The following is a 20230-nucleotide window of genomic DNA, read 5'->3' as shown; positions in this document are numbered from 1 at the left end:
TGGCCGGATCTTATCGTACCACGCTGTACGAACCTCCCTATCCCCACTCAAACACTCACTGTGTACTACTTCCGAGTGGAATCGCGTTTCTACCTTATTGTACAAAGAGCGAACTTCATGAACGAATGGAGGAAGGGTAACCGAGTATGTACGTACCTCGCTGCTTACCTCTTCCCTTTTTTTCAAACGTACGCCAATCCTCTCATCGGTTACATATTTGAAAAGCACTTTTCCCTGCTTTATCTTCTATTATTTCTTCTTTTCCTTCCCATTCGAAACGCTGTCTATCGAAATACTAAAACGAAAGTGGAACGAGTATTCATACTCGCGACATACTCGCTGATCCATAGAGGATACGAGGGTGAAAGATCGAATCGAATTAAAGCGCGATCGATTCGACCTTTGCAATCGTATCGATAGCGAATGTATAATTTTTTCGTCGTTTACGATCGCGATAATACAAACGCGATACGTATCGATCCATGTTCGAAGATGATGGATACCGGCGAAGCTGAGAGAACAAAGAAAAAGGAAAGAGAAAAGAAAGAGAAGAAGAGGAGGAGTGCTCATTGAAAAGTTGGAGGGTGGCAGAGGCGCGTGGCGCGGTCGCGGGTACGCATGCGTGTACGCAAAGCTAGTAGACGCAATACATAGTAGATATGCACGTGCGCGACGTAACGCGTGTGAGCGAAGCTGTTCTCACGCGGCGACACGCGGCCACCATCTCCCCAATGCGCGTCGCCACGTGCCACCTCGATGCACCCACGGAAAACTCATAATTGTCATAACATTCGAGCTGTGCTCGCTCGAAGGAACGCCAATACCGGCTACTCGATCTACGAAAGTAAGTACTCTTCTTTGTAAAATCCCTCTACACATTCGTCGGAATAAATGGCTACACTTCCTTTATGTTTCTGGCCACGATTTCATAACACCGCGATCGTTTCGTACGCGATGCTCGCCGCGACCGTTCGTCGCCTTCAATCACCGAATAAGAGGTACCTTTATCATTGCTAGGTCGTGTCGCATCTTCGGGAAATCATTGTCACCTTTCATAAGGACGAGTTAAACGATTCTAAAGTAGCGTCATACGGACGACGTCACAATGCACCATTCCAATTACATCGATGACGTCAAACAAGACTACTTGCATCTTGAATTGTCCTGAAACTAGTTCGCCATCCTGTACATCTACCATACCATATGTACATAAATATATGTAGGAAGCATGTACGAAATTCGATATAAGTAACAACGTGATAAAATAAAAGAGAAAAGATGCTTGACGCAAAGATGCGTGACGCATCCTCGTATCCCCTTTGCCTTGTCAGTTTTTAATCTTCGTATATTCGAACAAGCAAAGTAACCAAATCATCATGGCACGTGCCAAATATTTCCGACAGCGGTATCTAACCACCCGCTTTTTTCGCCCCGGTTAAACATAATACTCTGAACGTGGCCCGGTGACTCGACAAGCTATATACGTACTTAATCGGTCAAAGCATATCAGTGTTCTTAAAAAAAAAAACGGGAAAATCGAATTTTCGGAAAAGAAACGGCAGTTGCATATTTTCAACGAAGAAAAGAATGTGGAAGGGGAGAAAGAGAGAAAAGGGAGTATCGATGAAATAAAAAAGAGCGTAATCATTTTTAAAGGAAACAATCGCCGATATCGATAGAGTAACGAGCGACGCGTGCCGTGTCACGTGTCCCCCGATGCTCGCTCAAACATTATACACGACATGGCGTGCGCAAAATAAGTCTCACCTAATTGCGACGGCTGTTCCATTAGAGATTAAACTTCAAACGAGACTCGGTCAGATTCGTTCGGTTAATTAAGACAGCTCTCCCAAGTATAACACCGTCTTTGTATTCCCTTCCTTTCGTTCGGAGAGAGAAAACCGACGATATCGTATATCCAACGATTACCGCCCTACCTTCTGCCTTCCCGAAAATCATCAATACGGCACCATTGTCGTTCGATCGCGTTATAATCGATCGAACAAAATTTCCTCGTGATTCGAGAAATTGCACAAACAAACGTGCCTCTCTGACAATAGGAAAGTACAAGGATAGAAGGGACAATAGGGAAATCTGTTTATTCGTTCAATGAGAGTCAAAAGTCGCAGTATCGAGGTTGTTTAACTACTTTTACTAACCTCGATATATTACGTAAATCCGAGAGAACCATTCTTAATCTGTTACTCTTCTTTTCACTATGTCACGTATTGCTCGAGTTTCATTACGTCAAATTCACTTGTCACAAATATTTATAGAATCGTGATTTTCGTCACGCGTTGATCCGTAATAAACCGAAAACAGAAATAGTCACTAACATCCGAGCGAATCATTTTCAGCGTGATAATAAACGATATTTCTTTCAACGACAAGTCAGCGAAACAACGATAAACTATCTGTCATACTTGTCGATACGAAGAGGAATAGAAAATTTGTATACCTGTGGAAAGGTAGAAGCGAACTTATGTACACCTGTACTGGTAACGTGGATGCGTACAAGGTCCAACTGTATAGCGGACGCGTGGATAAAGGAAAAATGGAAAAAAAGGAAAAATAGAAGCGTTGATCTTTTGGAACATGGAGTGTCCGTTCCGTGGGAAACGTCGCAATTCGATCCTCACACGCCTTGCTTCGCATTGATTTAGACGCTCAAATATCGATTGACCAATGCTAAAATACCAGCTCAAATTACATAAACAACCAAATGTACATCTACATTTTATTCGATATTATTTATATTTTATGCTTTTTGCATTCTACGTACAGAGATTCAATGGAGAAAAATGATCACTTTAATTAGGGCATAAAATGTAAGTAACCTTCTGATACGAAATAAATTGGACCGATTCCTTCCTTTGAACATAACGAAAATATATTTATTTACATTCTGTGGTATGAATCGCGTTAAATGTAACAGCGTCATGTACAACAAACAGTTCAAGGGACTAGAAGAGGTTTGTGCAGTGTGTCCGCGTCGTATGGTATATTTCTCTTGTTTCCAGGTAATAACATTGGCACTGTTTTAACGCGAAGCTCATAGGGAAAGAAATCATGACAAAAATTGTAAAAATCGTTTCGAGTATGAATAATATCAAGCCGTGCCATTTCTTTCATCAACGCGTACAATTCAGCTTTATAATTCAAGTATGATTTACGTTTGGCGATCAACGTTGTTACACTCGACAACTGATGTATAAATTTTTCAGAAACCACTCTAGTTTCCAACTTGAATCTCGGTTCCATACACTTCCACAAGTATTTATAAAGACGATCGGTAATCCAGTATTGGGGACGGGGAAGCCGAGGGGCTCTGTACGCCCGCCCATTCACCAAAAAAGCCTTATGGACTTGTTTCATAGGACGTTGATTCTGCAATGTCGACTTCGTATTTTTCTCAATTTTCTTTATTTTTTCTTCCCGCAAAGGCAACTTCTTTTGAACTTCTTGCTTGTTTCTATCTATTTTCATACGAGCTATTTCTCTTTCCTTCACCCTCTCTAATTCTCGTTTTATTCCATCTACTTTCTCTTTATCCCAAAACATTTGCAATGTCGGCAATGTTTTATCCGACATCAAAAAGTGCCTGATGCTTGTCTGGCCTTTTGGCTCCTCGCTATGTGTGTTTGTACACGTTTTGACCACCGTTGAATGTCGCGAAGGAGACGAAATTGCTTTTTCGGAAGGAGACGGAATTGCTTTTTTAGAAAGAGACGGAATTGCTTTTTTGGAAGGAGACGAAATTGCTTTTTTGGAAGGAGAAGACGGCAATCGAGAAAGATGTAGTGCTTCAGAGACCTTTGATGATTTCAGTGAATGTTCTGCTATTCCATCGGCTGTTGCATTTTCTCCTATTTTAATAGTACTTTCTTGATCTTCAAGTACAGTTTCAAATAAATTCTTCTTTGCATTCTTATTATTATTTGTTAACAACTTTGATTTCCATTTTAATATTTTATGGTATGTGTCATCGTTATTGCTTTCCTTAGCGCTACTATGTACAGACAAACTACTACCTTCGAGTATTGTACTCTGTGCTTTTGGCATCGCAAAATGTATAGAATCATCCTCAAAATTTAATGCACACCGATTCGACTCTGTTTCGCTGGAAACTGATGTTTCGGTTGTTGCAGGAACTAAGTAGTTTGTTGCCATTTGTAACTCATTATTTTTATTCTTTGAAATATTAGACTTTAGTTTTGAAATATCACCAGTCTTTTGACTGTGATTCAAACTATATCCTTGTATCTTGTTTAATTGTTCAATGTTAGCAACTGTTTCGCTATTTGATGCAGAATTACTCTTAGAACTTTTTTTTCCACTTCTCTGCATAACTTTTAACTTAGTTGTCGTAGAATCAATTAAAACATTTGAAAAAACATTATCTTTGCTTTCTGTTACCTTAGAACGCGAAAGATATTTTCCTTTTGCAATTTTAGGTTCTTCAGATTCCGACGTTAGTATATTATTAGTCTTCTGTGCAATTCCTGGCGTAGTTGTCACAGAATCGTTTAATATATTCGAACCAATATTATCTTTGCTTCCTATTGCCTTAGAACGCAAGGGAAATTTCCTTTTTGCAATTTCAGGTTCTTCTTCAGATTCCGACGTTACTACATTATTATTTTTCCGTGTAACTTCTGACGTAGTTGTCATAGAATCGTCGAAAACATTCAAAAAAATATTATCTCTGCTTTGTTTTGCCTCTGAACGCAGAGGATGTCTCTTTTTTGCAATTTTCGGTTCTTCCTCTGATTCCGACGTTATTATATTATTACTTTTGTTTTTAACGTCTGACTTGGTTGTTACAGAATCGTTTAAAACGTTCAAAAAAATATTATCTTTGCTTTCTCTTGCCTTTGAATGCAAATGGTATTTGCTTTTTGCAATTTCAAGCTCTTCTTCAGATGCCGACGTTACTATATTACTATTTTTCTTTATAACTTCTGATCTAGTTGTCATAGAATCATTTAAGACATTCAAGAAAATATTGCCTTTGCTTCTTTTTGCCCTTAAATGCAAAAGATTTTTCTCTTTTGCAATTTTAGATCCTTCCTCGGATTCTGAAGTGACTACATTATTATTTTTCTTTTTAACATCTGACTTAGCTATTATAAAATCGTTTAAGACATTCGAGGAAATATTATGTTTGCTTTCTGTTGCCTTAGAGCGCAAGGGAAATTTCCTTTTTGCAATTTCAGGTTTTTCTTCAGATTCCGACGTTACTACATTATTATTTTTCTGTGTAACTTCTGGCGTAGTTGTCATAGAATCATCTAAAACATTCAAAAAAATATTATCTCTGCTTTGTTTTGCCTTTGAACGCAGAGGATGTCTCTTTTTTGCAATTTCCGGTTCTTCCTCGGATTCCGACGTTATTACATTATTATTATCCTTTTTAACGTCTGACTTGGTTGTTACAGAATCATTTAAAACGTTCAAAAAAATATTATCCTTGCTTTTTCTTGCCTTTGAACGCAAATGATGCTTGCTTTTTGCAATTTCAAGTTCTTCTTCAGATTCTGACATCAGTACATTGTTAGCTGAATCTAATGAAATGTCATAATTAATAAAAAGTAGTTTTGTAACATATACCTCATAGATTAAAGGAACATACTTTTTTCTACGACATCTTCGTTTATTTTGGGAGAATTTGGAATACTTGAAACATCTAATATTTTCCACCATTCACCTGTAACCTGGCTTGTTTCTATTTGTGAATTAGAATCTAAATGACGACTAGTTTGATTTAAAATTTTCGAATCAGTTGATAGTTGCGTTAACGAAGTGTCTTCCAACTTTTTCCACCAGTATGGGTATTCTGAAATATAAACACTATAGTATGTATACTGTTTTATAATATAAATACCTAACCTAGACAAAGTTGTCAAGCGAATACATACCATCACCAAAAATATCCGTATCGGAATTTAAAATAGCAGAACTGTATCTAGACCGACGTTTGTTTAAACTTTTTCGTTTAGCCATTTTCAATAATATTTTAAATATTTGACATTTTTACAAAAACTATAATTTTCGCGTTATAATAACACTTAAAGTTCTATGATTCTTATTTATATCTTTCTTCTTATAAAGCTATTAATATCTGATAACTAAAGGTATAGTCCAAATAGCAAAATAAAATGATTAACCACTCTAAACATAAATTAGTACATTACATATATTTAATACAATTAGTACGAAACTACGAACACACATTTCTCCGTGTATATGTTTCTTTCTCACATAGAATGTGCGCTCTGTTCCTCGCGCATGTTTCTACCGCCAAAATAACCGAAACAAAAAATGTGCGTGTGGTTCGACCGTTTGACCGCTAAAGGCAACTCGTAGAGCGTACTTTTGGCTAAACTTTTTCCATGTTCATCAGCGATACCCCTATTCATCTTTGATTATAATAAATACTGAATATAATGAACAATAAAATATATGCAAATAAAATCAAAATGTAATATATGGTGTTATTTTACGCTTTATTATTATATTTTCTTGTTATTGTTAAGCATAGTCATACATAATCATAGAAGTATAAGTATATCATACATATAAGATTATTAAATCAATCGCATTCAGAGTTACTAATTTCGGAGCATAAATGGAAAGTTTGTGTAAATTATGCTCTTGTACATGTAAAATTAGAAAACTTTCACATACAAAGTCTAAAGTTTATATACGCTTAATACAAACGTGAAATATGTATGTGAAGGTCACACGGTAATTCGCATTTTAAAATGATATTAACATAATGGAAATTTTCATAAATACTAATATCAGAAACCTTGTTTATAATACATACATAGATAAATGAAATAGGTACTTCTGTGTGATCAGCCTTAGATAAAAATCTCTTACTTTACTATATATTTATTTAGCTTTCGTAGATGAACGGGATCTAAGATTTTTCTTAGTCGCTTGGTCAACTTCTGGCAAATCGTCATCCTCGGACATGGCAGTTCTTTTTCCTAAACAAAAATCAATTTTGTACTTAAAATTAATGCTTTCAGTGTACGTTAACGATAGGAAAGTTCCTAAAGTCTTGTTTACCTTCTTTTTTCCTTGGCTTTTGTTTTGATTTCACTGTTGTTTGTACAGGAACTACATTTTCACGGGCACGCTTAAGTTGCCTCGAAATAAATACATAAGAAAGGTACGTTTGCAAGATAATGATATAGGTCAAAGCTGTAAATCTTATGACTGGAATATTAAAATTTCCAGTTGCGAAATTGAATACACTTTCAACTTGGCCTAAACCATACAAAAAGACTAACGTTGCAATAGGCAACGTTGCAACGCGTACGAAAACGTACATCGAGTTAGCAATGAGGAATGCCACTGTAACAAAATAATTGTAGAATATTACGAAAGAAGTAATTTTATATAAAACAGTATACCTAATGAAATTATACCCACTTTTTGTCACCTTTTCTTTTTTACCGACAAAATGTACAAGCCTAGCTCCATGAAGCATAGCATCTCCTATGTAATGTGGAACTAATAGTAAGATTCCTACTTGCTGGAAACTGTATAAAATAAGAAAGTATTAGAAAATAATAACTAATATTGTACACTACATAGAAAAATATGTATGTCATACTTAAAGATATAAGCTGCAACAGTGGAAAAGAATCCAATAGTTGCTTGTACAATTCGAGAAGGTATATCTTCCTTCTTTACTCTTTGAAAATATATTTCAGGATAACAATGCAACCAATAAGCAAGTTGGCAAATAAAGAACAATTTTGAGGAAAATGACATTGGCACAGGGTATTCCTTCCACAATAAAGTTATGTTTAATAACAAGTCCTCTCTAAAGGAATCATAAGTTTATATTACATTTAATTATATAAAAAATAACTATATTTATATTTGATATAACAGACCTGATAATTATGTCTATACCCCATATAACAGATAGTATATAAAATAAAACAAGTTGACTGGATTCATTAAATTTGGCAAGTTTTACTTTACTAAGATGTAGACGTTTTGAAACTTTCTGAAAAAAGAAAATATAAATGTTAGTAACGGTTTTATTGAAAATATTTAGAATAAAGAAAATACAAATTAATGCATCTTACATCAAAAATATAGTCTTGAAATACGGCGTGCATTACAATTGTTATCAAGAAAGAGAAAAATATAGCACATGCGTCTTTCCAACCAGTAGTATATTTCATTGGCATAGTCGGATCTTCAATATCTGAAGTTATATTGTGATGAATAGCAATAAATGTATATGCCCATGGTGATGTTACCTAAAAAATAATTTATAACTTATAATAGTGTATAAGTAAGCGAACATTGTGTTAATCAAGAATATTATGTTAATATAACTTCACTTAAGCTCGATTTATTACATATATTCGTATTGGTTAACAAATAATGGCAATGGCAAATAACATATGGTTATCGAACTAACGATAATTGGAACTGATATTAGGTATAAACTGTTCTTCGAATATATAAAAATAAAGAAAATCATCGCTAGCGAACTTTGAAAAATATGTATGGGTTAAATAAAAATATCATTGAAATTGAAGAAACTGAATACTGACCTGCAGCAATAAACCCGTTATGAAGATCATAGCCACACAAGAAACAATATCTCCATGATTTTGAATAATGAATTCATGACTGAATATAGGAGGGTTTTTATTTGAATTTTTGCGACCTTTTACTGCAACCATTATTTTCCAGGATTAAAAGCACCGTTCTTGTGACCACACGCGTCAACGACTTATTAAAAGTACCGTCAAATAATTCAACGTGTACTCAATTATACCAATACCTATATACATATACTATAGGCAACAACGCAACACACGTCGTACCGGGAAAGCAATAAATTAAAGCATGCGACCAACATTGAACAATGTGGCGCTTTCTGTCTTTACTTGTTGGCACCACGTAAGTCAGGAAAATTTTGAAATATATAACTCGGTCAATATATTATACGGTATGCATGTATTTCTCATATTTTTGTGATATTAATTGAAAAATTAATTTTTTCTGACATATAATGAAAATTATCTCAGTTAACAATATTTTATACATTATTATACGGATGTTCCATTGTTTGTAAGTGCGATGATCAGTCTAATCCAAGGATCAAAAATAACTGTTATATATATATATTTCTAAAACTTCTATGAAAAAAGATTATTGACTAATGATGAAGAGATAATTAAAAATCATTTATAAACAATATCCAATTTCCAATACATAATAAATTATTCACATGTGTATAAAATTGATGAATATAACAATAATATTAAATCATACGACAGGAAACATTATAAGATACACTTTATTAATAGTATTAGGTACATTTTTAGTGGTCACAATATTCTTATACATATTCCTATGCATTTATTGTTAAAACTATGCAATCACCACAAATATTTCGCGACACTTTAAATATTTATCTATAAATAAATATGTTAATAGTTATGTGACGGTAAAGAGAAAATACATATTTAACAATTCAATATTGAAACAAAATAATTTCTAGGTTTCATATATATTATGCCAGAGATAAACTGTAAAATTCATTGATCAACAATGAGTCGAAAATATACCTCTGTAATCGTAAAAATAATACTCTTCCAACGTTATATTTTCATTATATTATTAGTTAATCATAGTGGTATGATATTAACGCTTGTGTATTTGTACATTATATGTTTGTATTAGCATGCTTAGCAGTGGAACAATAATCTGTCTGCTCTGATGCACTTAAATGAACACATATGATATACGATCAAAATTCGGAATTTATACTTAAAGTTATATAAAATACATCTTGTGTCTGTGTGTGTTGTAACAGTTCTATTTTCATACACAAAAGCGGATCGATGTATTTATTTACACATGCTTTATAATATATTACTTTTGTTTATCCTTATACATTTTTACAATTTCCTTTATATCCGATATTTTTTTGATCATCCGCTCTTGTATTGATAACTGTTCAAATTTGAAGTGCAGATCCTCCATTGATTAGGCCATAATAAGTTTATATTTTTAACAATCATACGTAATATGCGAAGGCAATGTAAAGAGGATATCTTCAAGAATCATTATAACCCTTTGAGAGTGTTATCTTCACAGATACAGTTTCGTTTATATTGAATAATATTTTTTCTTTCATATGCTTGTCAACAACATCTATTGTCTCAATATTTTGCTAAATCATTTGCATTTACAACAACAATTTTAAATAAACAACATGCATAATCCTCCCTAAAATATGCACGTAATTTTGCTGTATTAAACTAGTTTAGGATTCAGTGACAAATATAAATTAGATTATTTTATGTTATCTTCGTGAGATGTTGTTCTGTATCTCAAATAAAAATATTTCATATCCTGATCTGATTGTTGTTGACTTAGATGAACGTGTTTACATTTTAAAAATGGTAGTCAGAAATGTAGACGTTCTTTAATATTGCAACATTCTAAATCGAAACACGACTTGTATTTTATATTAAATGGACGTGTCAGTCAGTTCCTTGAAAATCTTCTTTATGTGTTTCGTGATTGTATCACCGAACTTTAATTAACATCACCTTATCAATTTTTTTAAAAGAGAAATAAATTCAATAAATACCATGATCGTTAACGTTAAAAAAATTTACGATTCTAAAATTTTGTAGAAATTGTTTTTTTCTACATCCAAGAAAACAATTTCGAGTTTAATATCTGTACGACTTGTCGAGATGAATACACATGATAATACACGAGTATAATAATAACACGAATTAAATCTAAATATTTCTGTGGTCACAAGCCTTAAATCTTAGCAAAACTTTTTAATGTTATATGCAACCAGTAAGACTTAGGTCTTTAGTTTGCCCTAAGTATCGCTTGTCGTTGCAAATTATATTTTGAGGTAGACAAGTATATTCTTCAAATAGCTTTTCATAGCTATAGGTAAAGCTAAACCAAATGATAAGTTTTCATTTAAGAAAGATGCCACATTACGTTTAATTTTATATCTTAATAGACCACAAATATAGCCTAAATTTACTCGCAAGATCGTAAAGTAGCCATGAAAGCTGTAATTCGATTCTTAGTTCACATTGCAACCAACAGTATTGGAAAGGGTAGAATATAATACCCTCTAAAAGCGTTGCCATACTGATGAATTTCTGTTAAAGCTACAAGAAAAAATTAAGTGTCAAAAATTTCATGCATTTTTAACATTAATACGATTGCAATATAATTATTGTGAGTGGTATCAAGATTTTAAATAGACAAGGATAACAAATCTGATGCTAAATGTGTTAAAAATGTTCATAAAATCTAAGACTGGAAGCTATTGTACTCGAATGTCGCATTGAGAGATTAAAATCGTTAATTGTATTAATTTTTATCGTCATATTCGTATAGAATTATATTATCTTGTATGTTCCTTGACTATGTTATAATATTTCAACATTGTTTTACATTATATTAATAGGTACTTATATTTTCATTTGTTCTATTTTCAGGTGTATGTATATGTGTGTACGCGCGCACGCGCGTTCCGATGGCAATGACAATAAATACTTGTACATTCAGTACAAGAATGTAATTTTTTATTCTCATCAATGAAAATGCTCGTTACGATGTCACACTACCTGTTTCATTCTTTTATATTACTAAGATATAGTTTACCTTCATGTTTCAGGTACTATTTTTGTACCTCCTACTTCTGAATTTTAAGCCGCAATCAAAATATATAAATTCACTATTTTTTAAACAAAATATTAATCTATACTCTTGATTATGTCAATAATATGCAGTAATTTACTATTTATTAAGACAATTCACATTAAGGAGATTAAGTTATATTAGAGCGCATTTCGCTATTGAGTAAACCAATCTATAAATGATAGGTATACATATGTGCATGTACACATTGCGATTTCATGTCAATCGCCAAAATAGTTAATCTATACTAAATCTCATAGAATATTAAATTTTACGATTGTGTATCTGAAGTTTCACTTTTTTTTCTCCCGCAAATAACAACGGAAAATAATTATTATAACGCCATACAATACTGTTTAACAAAATCTACAATTAACACTGCATATTTATGGAACATTACCTTTCATCACATACATGTAATTTATACAAGAGGATCGTTATCAAGATCCATTTCTTCTACAGTGATATAAAGTCCTTCTTCCTCATATGTAGACTCATGTTTTGCTAAAACTTTGAGTAATGGCCGCAATTTCATCCACCACTGATATGTCGGAATGCGGTGTCTGAAAATTTTACGAAACGTAAGTACACATTTCCGATGAAAATCAACTGCGATGCATTCCCGTTACTTACTCGAAATCCGTAACTTCAATAAGTTCCGTAAACGGCGTAAATCTATACTGTCTTCGCACAATACCAATCATAACTGCACTATCAGCATCCATCGCCGTTACCTTACTGCCATCGTTACTATATTTTTTTAATTGTTCGCTAAACCACTCAACTGCCTTAGACCCCATTTTTGTGCCCAAATTGCGATCAAATGGAGTCGGTGAACCACCTTGTTGCATGTGACCTATAAAAAATTTTGTAACTTGAGATCTATTGTTATTTAAAATATAAGATAGTATCAATTGTTAAACATATACCAATAATGTTCATTCTACAGCTAAATAGACCCTTTCCTTCTTCGCTAAAAAGTCTCTGCATAAAATCTGTATTATAATTCAAGTTAGCATTTTCATTTCTCAAAATAAGACCTCTCTGTACACCTTCAGACATTTTTGCTGCCATCGCAATGACATCTTGATTTAAGTCTTTAATATTAAACTTCTCTTCGAAAATATATGCTGCGTCAGCACCTCCGGCTAATCCAGCGACCGTAGCTAAATAACCGCAATATCCACCCATAGTTTCAATAATAAATACTCGACGCTTTGTACCTTGCGCCGATTGACGAATTCGATCACAGATCTAAGAATAACACAGATACACTTGACTAAATGAAATATACCAATTGCTGTATTATAAAATAATATATACACAACGTAAAAAATTCTACCTCTGTAATTTCATTTAAAGCAGTGTCACAACCTAATGAAAACTCGGTTCCTGGAACGTTATTGCTAATAGTCGCTGGAATCATAGCAATAGGAATTCGAAATTCTTCATACTTGTCCCTAGCTTTGAAAAAGGTAAGTCCTGTTTGATAACCCTTTTAGAAAAACAGCAACAATAACACATTATAATAGTAAGCAAAATTCTGAAAGACAGTGTATGAATTACTTTAACTCTGCAGAGATCGCGGTTAATCTGATAGATACATATGGAATTTGTTGAAAAATATTCTTAAAAAGGCATATCGTAAATCTTGCTGACAAAGAATAGCTATTATATAATAGATTAAATCTGTATATGTGTGTCATAGGAATATGTTATTTCCGTGAGAAATTTCTATATTTCAAATGTACTAATATTATTCGTGACGAATGTTTTTGGATTCTTACGCGTCCATCAATGAAGAATTCTAATTAGCTTATATAATTTTTACTTTTCTTATCCTTATTACTATGAATGTTTAATATCTATACTAGGTTTAATAATTATTAATAGTATCTGTTTTAATAAAATGAAATTTGTAATAATTTTTATATAAAAATCGGCACTGCAACACGGATTAAAGTCATTAACAATAAATACACCGCGATCTATGACGGAATTATTATAACCGAGATCTTCACAGAATTAAAGTACCATTACCTCAAACCCTCCTATGATGAGCAAAGCTTGAATTCCATATTCTTTAAGTCTCTGAGCAATTTGAGGCAACTGCTCCTCTTTGGGTGGAGCACGTTTAGTTCCTAAATAAGCACCACCTTGTGCTACCCAACCAGTGACAGAAGGCCAATCCATCAATTTAAATTTTCCACCCATAAGGCCCATTATTCCGTCGCAAATACCATACACCTAGAAGTTTGTAACATGAGATCTTGTATTACTATATAAGGATGTACTCATTCTTAAGACGATACCTTATCACCTCGATATATACAGTTCCGAACGAAAGAACGCACCGCAGCATTCATACCACAAGAAGGTGAACCAATATGCATCACACCTAACGTATAGTGTTGCTGTAATAAAATTTGGCGTTAATATTGTGGGGATATTTGATGTCGATTCATGCAGCGTGCACATAAAAAACAAATGCATTCTGCAATTTAACATAATGTTTGATATCAAGACTTTTAGTATGCTTGTGGTTTCTCTTATTCTAGCAGAAATACTTGTTACAGGTTATAACAATGTTATATTTGTTTAGTAATAAAAGAAATAAAAGAAATAAAAGAAATAAAAGAAATAAAAGAAATAAAAGAAATAAAAGAAATAAAAGAAAAGAAACAGACAAAAGAGAACAAAAATAACATCAAGATTTAGAAGTTAGTTAACTCACTTGTCCACATAAAGTGAATTGCTAATTTAGAAGGAATAGATGAGACTGTTAGAAAGGCTATTTTATGATGCATTAAAATTTAATATTCAGCAAAAATATATACACTTATACTTTCTTCTCTCAAAACAAATTTACCTTTTTTAATATCGGGCCATTACTTTCCTGAAGCAGCATTAAATAAAAAATATAATATAGGCAAATCTTCACTTTTTATATATTCTAGATACCAGAACTAAAAACCTTCACATGTTTTTTGTATGATTCATTATGTAAGATGTTCCGCAGTCGTGGTACAACAGAAAGAAAATAATTCGAAACGAATTTTCATGAATAGTGAACATTCGGTAATGAATATTCAGACTTGATTTTCGAAACGAAACTTCATATAGAAAATCTTTATTCTATACTTTAAATTATTTGGACATCAGGAATCGTCTCTTTTTCGATCGTACCATGATTTCGGAAACAACCTGTATATTTATTCAACTGATTTCATATTTATTATTTTAATAATCTTATATGTTTGCTAGAAGGCTTTAGGTTCATATCAATCTTTATATTATATGCAAAATTGCAACATACCTTACTAGGGTCGTGATCTACAGGTGCTTTCAAACGGGTTAACATTTTATATGTATCCAAATTACGAGCAAATCCCCTAAAAATATTTACAAAATGTAATATAATTAAAGTTTTATTTCAGTATGTAGTATGGATAACATACTTTCCGCGAAGTTTAACAGCAAGTTCCCAATTTTTATCAGCCATAGCTTGTGCTACTGCTTTAGTACGACGAACGCACTCCATAAGAGGTAATCTAACAGCTTGATTGCCATCCAGTGTAACAACACATGCTTCAGTATCTGGTGTCGCTTCCATCAATGCCATTACTGCTTCTGCTCCCATTCGACAACCCTATAAGTTATTACCAAATTAATCTAATACTTTTGTCTTTAATATGTTATTGGAAAAGAACATCATGATATTGTATATACTTATATAATAACTAACCAGAACTCTATCGAAAGCTGATGGATTACCACCTCTTTGAACATGACCAAGAACTGTAATCCTTGTGTCTTGTTGCAGTTTGTCTACAACAACTTTATGAACCTTCTCAGCAGTAATTGGTTGGCCGTTTCTATCTATTGCGCCTTCTGCCACAATAATAATGTTAAGTCGTTGTCCTGTGAGTCTTTCCTAAAAAATATATTTAAAATTTTTATAATCTTACACAATACGTATACGTAAGACAAATTGAAAGTTACATAGATAAGTGCAAAGATCGTTTACAAAAAAAATTTAGTTCGAAAGAAATTAAATTGTAGGCGAAAGAAAAGATAATAATATAGAAATTAATGACATTAATGTTCCAATTTATCTTCTATAAACATGCCAAACATTTAATTAGTTAATTTTGGAAATAATTAAACGTTACACATGGAACATGGAACTCTCTGAAAGAACATATTGTAACTATAATAAGCTTACCATTACAAGCAAATAAACTAAACTAAGATTAAAATATCTATAATATTCCTCTTCTTACTCATGAAACAGCATAGCAGCAAACAGCAAACAAGAGCATAAATTTAAAGCAAGGAGTCATTCTGTGATATTACAAGCAATGAGAAAATTAAATAGCTTTATAGAACTGTTTAAAAAATAAAAAAAAAAGATGTGCAGACCTGTAATAGCTTTTTGCACAGCTTGTTTGGCCAATCCTGTTCAGGTGGCCACTCTGGGATGAACACATAATCAGCTTCGGAACATATGGCTGCCACTAGAGCCAGGTAACTGTAATAGTATGTTATAAAAGCCAACTAAAAATATTACATTACATATATAACACAGTAACTATAATATAGTGAAATGGCCAGGTCCAATTTAAACTATTGATATAAATGTGAAGATAAATAAAGAAAAATGTTACTGTTAAAACATTACAAAAATATAATATTGCAAAAAGTTTAAAATCTTGTTTAGTATTGGTAACAAACTTTTAAAACTGAGAGAAATTTATAATATAAATGACCAAAAACTAATATATTCCTATTCTTCTTGATAATTTAACTATTTTGACGAAGGAGCAGACACACGTTTAATATGAATAAAAATGAACTCAATACAATATAATCTGGCTAATAAATTTAATATTATAGGAAAGCATGATTCATTAAAGGCAGTATAATGATTGATCAAGGACGTGCCTGTTGCACAGCTTTGCAAAGTTCCTCAACCCAATCACCTGACGGCGGTACTTCAGGTATAAAGCAATAGCATGCTTCAGAAGATAAACTTGAAGCTAACGTCAGATACCTGAAAGACCTTTATTTTTTCATTATGTTCACACTACCTTGAATTACTTCATTAGGACTTGTCCCTATCCTTACATTAAAAAGTTATTACAAACGAAGTTTTTGGTTCTTTTAATATTCTGCTTAACTGTAAGAAGGTGAGAAGGAATATGTGTAACACTGACAACAGAATTAAGCAATTAAAAATACATGAAAGACGACAACACAAATTATTGAATTTGTTAAACTAAATTAGGGGAGAAATAACACTGTAACAAAAAATTTAGAAAATTCCTAAACAACGTGCCTGCTCCAATTTTCTACATAATTTATCAGGCCAGTCAACAGGAGGCGGTGATTCCGGACAGAAAACAAAGTCTGCCTCTGCTGCTAAAGCACCCACAATTGCCAAATACCTATCCAAAAGGTTGTCACATTTGTAAGAAATAGTATGAAAACAGATATCCTTCAATTTATAAAATATTGTGATTGAGTATTTTTAGTGCTAAAATACTAAATTCTTTCGAAATACTAAATAACCAACTATTTCTTTTATTTATTTAAGAAACGAAAATTCTTAGCATTTCACCAATAAAGCATAATGATCAACTTACCCGCAATGTCGACCCATAACTTCCATTATGAATGTTCTTTGATGAGAGTATGCAGTACTAACAATAGCATCAATACTCTCAATAATACGATGTAATGCTGAATCGGTACCAATAGTCATGTCTGTCCCACAAAAATCATTATCGATAGAACCTACCATACCAGCAATATGTAAATGTTGGTATTTTTCTGCTTGTTCTGAAGTAATTTCACCTAAAGAAACAGCATCTTAGTAAAGTATACATAAAAATATAATATTACAATAAAAATATCGGTTTTTTATTTACCTGCTGCAGCTAATTCTTTTAATAGATCTGACCATTCCTCTTTAAATAAATTTGCACCAGTAAGCGAACCATCACCACCTATTACAACCAAGTTAGCTATTCCACGAGTTACTAAATTTTTTGCAGCTTTTCTACGACCAGCACGTTCCCTAAAGTCTTTGCAACGAGCAGATCCTATTACTGTACCACCCTAAAGTACATAATTATAATAGTTTGAATGAAGCTGCAATAAAAGCATGACAAACAAAATACATACTTTATGAATGATACAAGAGACAGATGACCAATTAGCTTCTACAATATTATTTCCACCATCCACCATACCCTGATAGCCTTCATTGATGAAAAAAACTTTACAACCTAGGTAAATACCCATTCTAACAACTGCTCGAACTGCTGCATTCATTCCTAATGAATAAGTTTTATTATTAAAATTTAAGTAATAAAATATTAATTAATATGTATTCCTATTTTTTAATTGATCTTTTACCTTGAGAGTCACCTCCACTAGTAAAGACTGCAAGGCCTTTACCTTTATGACTACCAGGTTTTATGAACCTCTGTGCTGCTACTTCTTCTGCCATCTTTGCTGCAGGATACCAAGTATATCCCTGTAATATAACTTTTTTTGTAACTTTTTAGATAAAGAATTCACTTTATTCCTTTATTTAATAATATAGTAAGTGCTTATGATAATTTATTTTATAGATAGATATTAATCAATGTGCTTCTTTCGTTATTATTACAAAAACAAAATTGTCTCTTTTTTTCTAATAATCAGATCATGATCTTCCTCATTGTCATAACAGAAATATAGAGGAATATTTAATAGTAAATCAAAATATTTTCTTATAAGCAACCATTTCAATTTTGTATCAATCTAATACAAAAGCACAAAGAATATATGGAAGAAGAATGTGTTATATCCACCAAGTTTTCAACTCACTTGTAGAGGAATTTTTGGTTCCTTTTGAATATCAAATAATATTGAACTTTTATCAATATTTTCTGTTATGCTCGGAACTGAGGCACATGCCGTACAAAAATTAATTTTATCTTTTAGGAAGTTATGTTCTTTGTCATCTGATAAAAAGATTTATATTATTTTTCAAAATTATTATTATTTATGTTTTAATAACAAAATAGATTCTATACTTAATACATATTACTTAGTTTTGGGATTGGAACATGAGAAGAAGTAACTTCTTCCTTTGACTCTTTTGTTGTGCAAACACATATTTCATCATATTTTATGGACATTATATTATACAAGTGAACATACAAGAAATTTAAACAGACATTAAGAAATAAATTCTTATGCCCTGCATAATACATGTAACCTAAAATAATAAACACTATTTACACTATAAATCAACTCTATTCTTTGTCATAACATGAACATAGTAGCATCCCATTCATTTTCAGGAATTCATTACAAACATTTGTGTGACAATCATTGTTTATGCATGTATGAAATACACTTTTCATATTACAGTATACTGTAATAGCCTTCCCTGTATGAGCATACATTGCACAAAAATTAACGCGCAATGACAAAGTAAATAATAAATATAATATAAAATAACAACATCGAATTTTCGTCGAATAACAACTTATTTCACATAAGATAGTAATTAATCAAGGGTGAAAAATGAAAAGTGTAATGAATACACGAACAATGTTAAAGAACGTTACAACACGAAACATCTTCAGCAGTCCTTCGTATTTTAAAATAAGATAGCATGTGTTCAAAGAATCAATGGAATCTAGCACAGTCTCAATCTGTCGTGCATCAAAACATCGGAATAACGATGTTAATACTGAGTATAGGATAGATCATTGGGATTACTTCATTTTCATTTGCAAGGTAAAATTAATATATAAAAAACGTCAAACTAATTTAAAAAATATATAGACTGATGAGCAGCAAAGCAGATAAATTTATTAAAAAATTGAATAATAGTCTATTGTAATGTGTATACAAGATAACGTCACTTTGTCACTGACAATTAGTCATTTAGTTATCTATTATCTATAAAAAGTACTTTTATATGTGTATATGTAAAGAAAATTAAATAATTTTCAACTCACCGAACAAATATATGTCCAGTTACCAATAAAGATTAGAATGTAGACAGTTCTTGTCTGATTTCAAAATTTCCTATACTTGTAGACTTACAACGCTCTGACTAAACATCAGACACCGCTCTCGCGTCTTGAGTCCAACTAAAACTGAAGGTGACCTTTACGTGTGCTTCAGCACGAAGTCTCCCACCAGTAATATTTGCTATCCAGCTCTCGCCCCTCCGCCAATGTAAAATTAAATTTAGGAAGTGGCCGTAGATGGTGCTAGTGATACATAGACAGCCAATACGATATTTCCTTGCCGCTGCATTTATTTTACGAAAACTATTTTAAATTCTGCTTATTAAAAATTTATATAATTTTGCCTGCTCTATTTTTTGTTGGAAGAAAACTAATTTCTATATATTCTGCTATATGCTATATGCAAAGATTGATAAATTCTACAAAAAAAAACTTCCTACGTATTCATTATTTTGATCATACATATA

At 32.3% G+C, this 20230-nt stretch overlaps 3 protein-coding genes and 1 long non-coding RNA gene across 10 annotated transcripts; 1 reads left to right on the top strand and 3 right to left on the bottom strand.

The window, feature by feature from the left end:
- The first annotated feature begins 106 nt into the window (after window positions 1–106).
- On the top strand, window positions 107–1320 carry LOC117234430. The gene is made up of 2 exons (XR_004493525.1): window positions 107–844; window positions 1018–1320. It is a non-coding gene; the product is annotated as an uncharacterized LOC117234430 (long non-coding RNA).
- Window positions 1321–2871: 1551 nt separating this feature from the next.
- On the bottom strand, window positions 2872–6285 carry LOC117234420 (uncharacterized protein PF11_0213-like). The gene is made up of 4 exons (XM_033495586.1): window positions 5919–6285; window positions 5633–5836; window positions 3768–5564; window positions 2872–3695 (listed from the first exon to the last, which is right to left on the bottom strand). Exons 1-4 carry the CDS (start codon window positions 6001–6003, stop codon window positions 2956–2958), a joined length of 2826 nt encoding a protein of 941 aa, XP_033351477.1. The 5' UTR covers window positions 6004–6285; the 3' UTR covers window positions 2872–2955.
- A 202-nt stretch (window positions 6286–6487) lies between these two features.
- LOC117234425 (translocating chain-associated membrane protein 1) lies at window positions 6488–8889 on the bottom strand. Its single transcript, XM_033495596.1, has 7 exons — window positions 8589–8889; window positions 8112–8288; window positions 7914–8029; window positions 7628–7840; window positions 7444–7553; window positions 7078–7365; window positions 6488–6995 (listed from the first exon to the last, which is right to left on the bottom strand). Exons 1-7 carry the CDS (start codon window positions 8718–8720, stop codon window positions 6898–6900), a joined length of 1134 nt encoding a protein of 377 aa, XP_033351487.1. The 5' UTR covers window positions 8721–8889; the 3' UTR covers window positions 6488–6897.
- Window positions 8890–9322: 433 nt separating this feature from the next.
- LOC117234421 (ATP-dependent 6-phosphofructokinase) lies at window positions 9323–20008 on the bottom strand. Of its 7 annotated transcripts, XM_033495588.1 has the most exons (18): window positions 18604–18626; window positions 18148–18268; window positions 17914–18065; window positions 17658–17847; window positions 17373–17583; window positions 16150–16258; window positions 15473–15661; window positions 15186–15376; window positions 15044–15119; window positions 14597–14623; window positions 14462–14482; window positions 14040–14141; window positions 13768–13974; window positions 13070–13222; window positions 12657–12981; window positions 12361–12583; window positions 12128–12290; window positions 9323–11192 (listed from the first exon to the last, which is right to left on the bottom strand). In XM_033495588.1, exons 2-17 carry the CDS (start codon window positions 18239–18241, stop codon window positions 12149–12151), a joined length of 2412 nt encoding a protein of 803 aa, XP_033351479.1. In that variant the 5' UTR covers window positions 18242–18268; window positions 18604–18626; the 3' UTR covers window positions 9323–11192; window positions 12128–12148. The 7 variants fall into 7 exon arrangements, with proteins under 7 accessions (XP_033351479.1, XP_033351484.1, XP_033351480.1 ...); XM_033495593.1 differs by lacking the exon at window positions 18604–18626 and adding an exon at window positions 19749–20008 and having other exon boundaries at window positions 9323–12290; XM_033495589.1 differs by lacking the exon at window positions 16150–16258 and adding an exon at window positions 17066–17174 and having other exon boundaries at window positions 9323–12290.
- Window positions 20009–20230: the final 222 nt, after the last annotated feature.

This window comes from Bombus vosnesenskii, unplaced genomic scaffold, assembly GCF_011952255.1.
Source record: "Bombus vosnesenskii isolate JDL3184/JDL3185 unplaced genomic scaffold, Bvos_JDL3184-5_v1.1 scf7180000013305, whole genome shotgun sequence".
NCBI lineage: Eukaryota > Metazoa > Arthropoda > Insecta > Hymenoptera > Apidae > Bombus > Bombus vosnesenskii.
The sequence above is the reverse complement of the archived record's forward strand: the minus strand, read 5'-3'. Positions and strand labels throughout refer to the sequence as shown.

Bases quoted from the DNA above. Each gene is read 5' to 3' on its own strand.
- LOC117234420 (XM_033495586.1), bottom strand. From the start codon at position 6,003: ATGGCTAAACGAAAAAGTTTAAACAAACGTCGGTCTAGATACAGTTCT. The intron at 5,837-5,918 runs GTATGTATTCGC...TTTATATTTCAG, and splicing joins TACGGATATTTTTGGTGATG to AATACCCATACTGGTGGAAA. The intron at 5,565-5,632 runs GTATGTTCCTTT...ACATTTCATTAG, and splicing joins CGAAGATGTCGTAGAAAAAA to ATTCAGCTAACAATGTACTG.
- LOC117234425 (XM_033495596.1), bottom strand. From the start codon at position 8,720: ATGGTTGCAGTAAAAGGTCGCAAAAATTCAAATAAAAACCCTCCTATA. The intron at 7,554-7,627 runs GTATGACATACA...TATTTTATACAG, and splicing joins GTTGCAGCTTATATCTTTAA to TTTCCAGCAAGTAGGAATCT. The intron at 6,996-7,077 runs GTAAACAAGACT...ATTTTTGTTTAG, and splicing joins AAAGCCAAGGAAAAAAGAAG to GAAAAAGAACTGCCATGTCC.
- LOC117234421 (XM_033495593.1), bottom strand. From the start codon at position 18,241: ATGGCAGAAGAAGTAGCAGCACAGAGGTTCATAAAACCTGGTAGTCAT. The intron at 14,624-15,043 runs GTATGTTGCAAT...ATGCTGCTTCAG, and splicing joins TAGATCACGACCCTAGTAAG to GAAAGTAATGGCCCGATATT. The intron at 12,291-12,360 runs GTAAGTAACGGG...TAAAATTTTCAG, and splicing joins ATTGAAGTTACGGATTTCGA to ACACCGCATTCCGACATATC.